The sequence below is a fragment of the Salvelinus sp. IW2-2015 genome, unplaced genomic scaffold (assembly GCF_002910315.2).
Source record: "Salvelinus sp. IW2-2015 unplaced genomic scaffold, ASM291031v2 Un_scaffold1309, whole genome shotgun sequence".
NCBI classification, from domain to species: Eukaryota; Metazoa; Chordata; class Actinopteri; order Salmoniformes; family Salmonidae; genus Salvelinus; species Salvelinus sp. IW2-2015.
The window spans coordinates 113,122-119,667 of NW_019942833.1; the positions used below are offsets into that span (position 1 = coordinate 113,122).

The following is a 6,546-nucleotide window of genomic DNA, read 5'->3' on the forward strand; positions in this document are numbered from 1 at the left end:
AGTGGCGAGAGGAGACGAGAGGAAGTGGGAGAGAGGAGGGAAGAGGAGTGGGAGAGAGGAGTGAAGTGGGAGAAGAGGAACGAGGGAGTGGGGAGAGGAGAGGGAGTGGGTGCAGTCGCGCGAAGAGTGGAGTGGAGAGCGGAGAAGGGATCTGTGATGGGGAGAGAGGAGGGGCGAAGAGAGGGAGAGGGAGAAAGGAAAGGGAGGGAAGAGCCAGTGGGGTAGAGAGAGGGAGTGGGCAGAGAGAGGAGAGAGGATGAGAGGGAAGCTGCGAGAGAGAGGAGAGACGGAGAGTGGTGATGAAGAAGGAGAGACGGGCAAGTGGAAGGAAGAGGGAGTGGGTGAGATAGTGGGAATATGGGGGAGGTCATAAGTGGGGGAGTGGGAGCTGGAGAGAGGAGAGAGGCCGAGTGGGAGAGAAGGGAGTGGGGAGAGTGGAAGTGGGGAGAGAGGGAGAGGAGTGGGGAGAGAGGAGAGGGAGAGATGGGGAGAGAGGGAGTGGGGAGAGAGGAAGAAAGGGGAGTGGGGAGAGATGGGAGTGGGAGAGGAGTGGGAAGGAGAGGGCAGTGGGAGGGATGGAGAGGAGGGGAGAGGAGGGGGCTGGGATGAAAGGGAGAGGGGAGTGGGACAGAGAGGGAGGGAGTGGGGAAGAGGGAGTAGAGGAGAGAGGGGGAGAGAGAGGAGAGTAAGAGAGTCGGGGAAGAGAGGGGGAGTTAGGAGGGAGAAGAGGGGAGTGGGGAGAGTGGGAGTGGAGGGGGAGAGTGGGAGAGAGTGAGGGAGAGAGGGGAGAGAGGGAGTGGGGAGAGAGGCAGAGAGAGGGAGTGGGAGCGAGGGAAGAGATGGAGGGATGGTGTGAGAGGGGAGGCGGGAGTGGGGAAGAGGAGTGGGGGAGAGGGATTGGGGAAGAGGGAGGGGGAGTGATTAGAGGAGGGGGATGGTGTTGAGAGAGGGGGGGAGTGTTGAGAGAGGGCAGGGGGAGTGTGGAGAGAGGGAGTGGGGAGAGAGGGAGAGGGTGGGAGAGAGGGAGTGGGGAGAGATGGAGAGGGAGTGGGGAGAGAGGAGTGGGAGAGAGTATGGAGGGGCGAGGGGATTGTGGGGAGAGAGGGAGAGGGAGTGAGGAGAGAGGGAGGGAGAGTGGCGGAGAGAGAGGGAGTGGGGAAGAGACTGCGTTTTGAAGGAAAAGTGGAATGCAAGAAAAAAATAACATATTTTTAAACGAGAGAAAGGGATAGCGGAAAGTAGAGCCAGCCACTGTATTATCATGGCTGCGTGAACAAACACATCACTACACACACACACACACACACACACACACACACACACACACACACCACACACCACACACACCACACACACCACACTGCCTGGTACCAGAGTAACCCCCCAAAAACCCAGAGCGCGCAGCGAGACTCACAGACATCTTTTCCATCTATCCCGGCACCAGTGTGGAACATGCCACTTATGCTCCACTAATACCCACACACAACACACACACCACACACACAACACACACACACACACACAACCACACCACACACATCACACACACACACACATCACACACACCACACACACCACACACACACACACCACACACCACTGTGGATAAATCATACTAATGACAAGAGAGGAGCAGAGAAAGGATGCGAGAGAGAGGCTGAATGGGAAATATGACAAAAATACTGTAATGTATTTGGAATTTTCTCTGCATATCCTTTGACCAAAATTCCACTATATTAGTTATTCACCCACATGTCTGTGTGTCGGTTCCCAGAGATTTCTTCTTTAGTAAGGGTACTCCAAATGAGACGATGGATACTGACACACTCCCCTCTCGGAGAAAGCAACGACCGTTACCTTCTTCTGTTTGCCGCTTGTCTCTGTCTCTGTGCGTTCCTAAATTATCCTATAGAACATATTATTCAGACGTCAAGGCCGCGCCATCCGGCCCGCGAGAAGGTTTTTACCGGCCCTGGGATGATCTTGATTTATTATAGAACCGGCCCGCAACCGCAGCAAGCCCGCAAGCCGCAGATCTTTTTACACGCACCAATAACTACAGTTCCACAACTGCAACGGTGACGCCACCGAGCAGTAGGCTGCTTCATTCAATATTATTGCACAGCAGTCTCCAGCATCACGTAAAATTAACTTTACAGAACCCATCAAAAGAGCAAAACGGGAAGTGACACTGAGACGGGGTTCAAACAAGGGTGGGAGTCGGAGTATTAGTTTCACGGAGTAGCTGGAAAACCTGTGTTCTTCTGTGTGGATGAGAAGTGTGGCGGTACTGAAAAAGAGTATAATCTAGATTACGAACATTATGAAACAAGAACACCGGACAAAACAAGAATATGGACCTGAACAAAGGCTACCAAATAGGAGAGGAATTAAACCGAGGCCTCAAATCTCTGACAGCTCGTTCAATAAAAGCAAAATCACAAGGCCAGGCTGCTGTCAAGGGCCAGTTATTTTGGCAGAAGAGATCGCTTAAATCACCCGGCCATCTTATTCGGAGGGGATTTCATCCAAAAACTGACTGAAAAAAAAATAAAAAAAAAACTGTTGGAAAATTAAAGATTACGGGACAACATACACGCAAAATATTGGCTTATATTTATTATTCATATTGAATATATTGTTAGGTTTTCAGTAGGTTTCAATTAGTTCACTAAGAATATGCGTCATTTTAAAATATTTTTCATGAACATTCGAACAGTTCCGGCCCTCGCTTGATACTAAAATTTTTTATTTGCCCCTCGCGTCCATTTGGACTTGGACACCCCTGCTATAGAACCACATTGCACACACACCACACACACAATCACACACACACACACACACACACACCACACACCACACACACACACACACACACACACACACACACCACACACACACAACACACACACACACCACACACACACACACACACAGCACACACAGGATTCCTCTAGTAATCAATCAATCAATCAAAATGTATTTATAAATCCCTTCTTTACATCAGCTGATATTCTCAAAGTGCTGACAGAAAACCCAGCCTAAACCCCAAACAGCAAGCAATGCAGAGTGTAGAAGCACGGTGGCTAGGAAAAACCTCCCAGAAAGCCAAAACCTAGGAAAAACCTGGAGAGGAACCAGGCTGTGAGGGGTGGCCAGTCCTCTTCTGGCTGTGTCGGTGGAGATTATAACAGAACATGGCCAAATGTTAAAAATGTTCAAGTAGATGAAACCTAGGGTCAAATTAATAATAATCCACAGGGTGTGTAGAGGGTGCAACAGGTCAGCACCTCAGGAGTAAATGTCAGTTGGCTTTTCATAGCCGATCATTCAGAGTATCTACTACCGCTCCTGCTGTCTCTAGAGAGTTGAAAACAGCAGGTGTGGGGACAGGTAGCACGTCCGGTGAACAGGTCAGGTGTTCCATAGCCAGAGGCAGAACAGTTGAAACTGGCAGCAGCAAGCACGACCAGGTGGACTGGGGACAGCAAGGAGTCATCAGGCCAGGTAGTCCTGAGGCATGGTCCTAGGGCTCAGGTACTCGAGAGAGAGAAAGAAAGAGAGAAAGAGAGAGAGAGAAGTTAGAGGAGCATACTTTAAATTCACACAGACACCGGATAAGACAGGAGAAGTTACTCCAGATTATAACAGACTGATGCAGCATAAATACAGGAGGCTGAGACAGAGGGGTCGGGAGACACTGCCCGTCCGACGATACCCCCGGACAGGGGCCAAACAGGCAGGATATAACCACCACCCACATTGCCAAACACAGCCTCCACACCACTAGAGGATATCTTCAACCACCAACTTACCATCCAGAGACAAGGCCAAGTATAGCCCACAAAAGATCTTCCGCCACGGCACAAACACGAAAGGGGGCGCGCCAACCTTGGACAGGAGACACGTCAGTGACTCAACCCACTCAAGTGACGCACTAGGGACGCATGGAGAAGCACGAGTCAACCAGTGACTCAGCCCCTGTAATAGGGATTGAGGCAGAGAATCCCAGTGGAGAGAGGAACCGGCCAGGCAGAGACAGCAAGGGTGGTTCGTCTGCTCCAGTGCCTTTCCGTTCACCTTCACACTCCTGGTACACTGTTGATTTAAACATGAAAAAAAACCTTGTCCACAGCCACCCAGGGCTCTCTACACAGGAGGGTTCACCTTGTCTGACTCACCTCCTCCCTCCATCCATCCCTCCTTTCCTCCCAACAGTGCTGTTGTTTTCCCTTTATCCGCCCCACTGGGGTTGTAAGAGAGAGGAGAGACAGGAGAGGATGAGAGCGAAAGAGGAGAGAGAGGCGTGAGAGAAGGAGAGAGAGCGGGGAGAGAGACAGAGAGAGAGAGAGAGGAGAGAGAAGAGGGCTGAAAGAGAGAGAGAGAGAGAGAGAAGAGAGGGAGTGAAAGAGAGAGGAGAGAGAAGAGCGTGAGAGGGAGAAGAGGCTGAAAGAGACGAGAAAGGGTGAGTGTGGTGTGTGTGTGAAGGAGGACATTATTGCACTGAGATGGATGTCTCTGCTGGACACAAAGGAACTTAATTGTTATCTCTCTCTCTCTCTCTCTCTTCTCTCTCTTCCTCTCCTCTCTCTCTCTCTCTTTTCTCTCTCTCTCTCTCTCTCTCTCTCTCTCTCTCTCTCTCTCTCTCTTTCTCTCTCTCTCTCTCTCTCTCCCTGTCCCTGTCCCTCTCCCTCTCTCCCTTTCTCTCTCCCCTTCTCTCCACTCTCTCTCCCTCTCTCCTTCTCCCTCTCTCCCCACTCCCACTCTCCCCACTCCCTCTCCTCTGGTTTAGAAAGCAGTTGCGGTTATTCGGACATGGCCCACATAAAACAAAATATGGCTAAATCTCTGTCGGACAATTACTGTAGCCGAAGGTCTCTCTCTCTCTTCCTCCCTCTCTTCCTCCCTCTCTCCCTCCCTCTCCCTCTCTCTCTCTCTCTCTCTCTCTACCTTGATGAGTATCTTCCCCTGTAGACAGTGGGGGCTGGGTAGCTGTATAGAGTCTCTGCGGAGAGCCTCTCCCAGGTCCAGCTTGTTTCCCAGGATCTCTCTGAGGTGCTGGGCTATCTTCTTCTGTTGTTGGATGCTACAATGGTTCTCTATGGACAGGATCACTGGGTACCTGGGGGAAGGGAGAGACATGGAGTTACTATGACTAGAATGGATATCTCCATGAGTAGCAGAGTTCTATGATACTGGATGTGGATGGGTCTTGCAGCCATGCATATTGCTCTTCACAATACAATACTGTAAAAGTCCAGCCTCATCTACACCAACCCTGTATTACAGTTTTATATACAACAAATTGCCTCAGACTGATCTGTTGAAAGAAATATATATATATTTATCCACCCTAAACATAAATCCTTTCAAACTACACTCTCCCCCCAATCTCAGACAGAATAACCTTGACAGAAGCCCAAGAAACACAACAGAAATTAAACCGAATATTTTCAGTGTGTTTGTTCATTTAGAGGTGAAATTACTTGTGTTCAGACAGCAGCTCACCTCAAATTTTTATTTATTTATTTTATTTCGCCTTTATTTAACCAGGTAGGCTAGTTGAGAACAAGTTCTCATTTACAACTCCGACCTGGCCAAGATAAAGCATAGCAGTGTGAACAGACAACAACACAGAGTTAATGTCTGTCAGACATTCCTCTAAATGTCAAACCTGTCAGACTGACAGCTCTCCCTGAGGGCTGTGAGCCCTTCACTCACCAAGAGAGAGATTGGTCCATGAGAGGAGAGGATTTAGAGTGACAGGGATCCAGGTGAGTTGGTCATGAGAGGAGAGAATTAGAGTGACAGGAGTCCCGGTGAGTTGGTCATGAGAGGAGAGGATTTAGAAGTGACAGGATCCAGGTGAGTTGGTCATGAGAGGAGAGGATTTAGAGTGACAGGATCCAGGTGAGTCGGTCATGAGAGGAGAGGATTTAGGAGTGACAGGATCTAGCGTGAGTGGTCCATGAGAGGAGAGGAATTAGAGTGACAGGATCAGGTGAGTTGGTCGCATGAGGATGAAGAGGTTTAGAGTGACAGGATCCAGGTGAGTTGGTCATCGAGAGAGGAGAGGATTAGAGTGACAGGATCCAGGTGAGTTGGTCATGAGAGGAGAGGATTAGAGTGAACAGGATCCAGGTGAGTTGGTCATGAGAGGAGAGGAATTAGAGTGACAGGATCCAGGTGAGTTGGTCATGAGAGGAGAGAGATTTAGAGTGACAGGATCCAGGTGAGTCCGGTCATCGAGAGGAGAGGAATTAGAGTGACAGGATCAGGTGAGTTGGTCATGAGAGGAGAGGATTAGAGTGACAGGATCCAGGTGAGTTGGTCAATGAGAGGAGAGGATTTAGAGTGAACAGGATCCAGGTGAGTTGGCTCCATGAAGAGGGAGAGGATTTAGAGTGACAGAATCCAGGTGAGTTGGTCATGAGAGGAGAGGATTTAGAGTGAGACAGGATCTCCATCAAGCAATAACTGAAGAGGAGAGGAGGATGTCTCGTTGTTGTGCTATTAGCTGTTTCATGAGTATTTTCTCCTCATGGG

The 6,546-nt window shown here is 49.7% G+C and overlaps 1 protein-coding gene and 1 long non-coding RNA gene across 2 annotated transcripts in view; one reads left to right on the top strand and one right to left on the bottom strand.

Moving 5' to 3' along the window:
* Positions 1-5,301, bottom strand: part of LOC112070383 (1-phosphatidylinositol 4,5-bisphosphate phosphodiesterase eta-1-like) — a 20,977-nt gene extending 15,676 nt beyond the window's left edge. The window contains exon 1 of the mRNA XM_024137800.2: positions 4,951-5,301. Within this exon, the coding sequence (XP_023993568.1) occupies positions 4,951-5,142 (192 nt within the window). The 5' untranslated portion in view covers positions 5,143-5,301. The remainder of the gene's footprint in view (positions 1-4,950) is intronic.
* A 526-nt stretch (positions 5,302-5,827) lies between these two features.
* On the top strand, positions 5,828-6,305 carry LOC139024294 (uncharacterized). Its single transcript, XR_011475582.1, has 3 exons — positions 5,828-5,942; positions 6,037-6,232; positions 6,279-6,305. It is a non-coding gene; the product is annotated as an uncharacterized lncRNA (long non-coding RNA).
* The last annotated feature ends 241 nt before the right edge of the window (positions 6,306-6,546 follow it).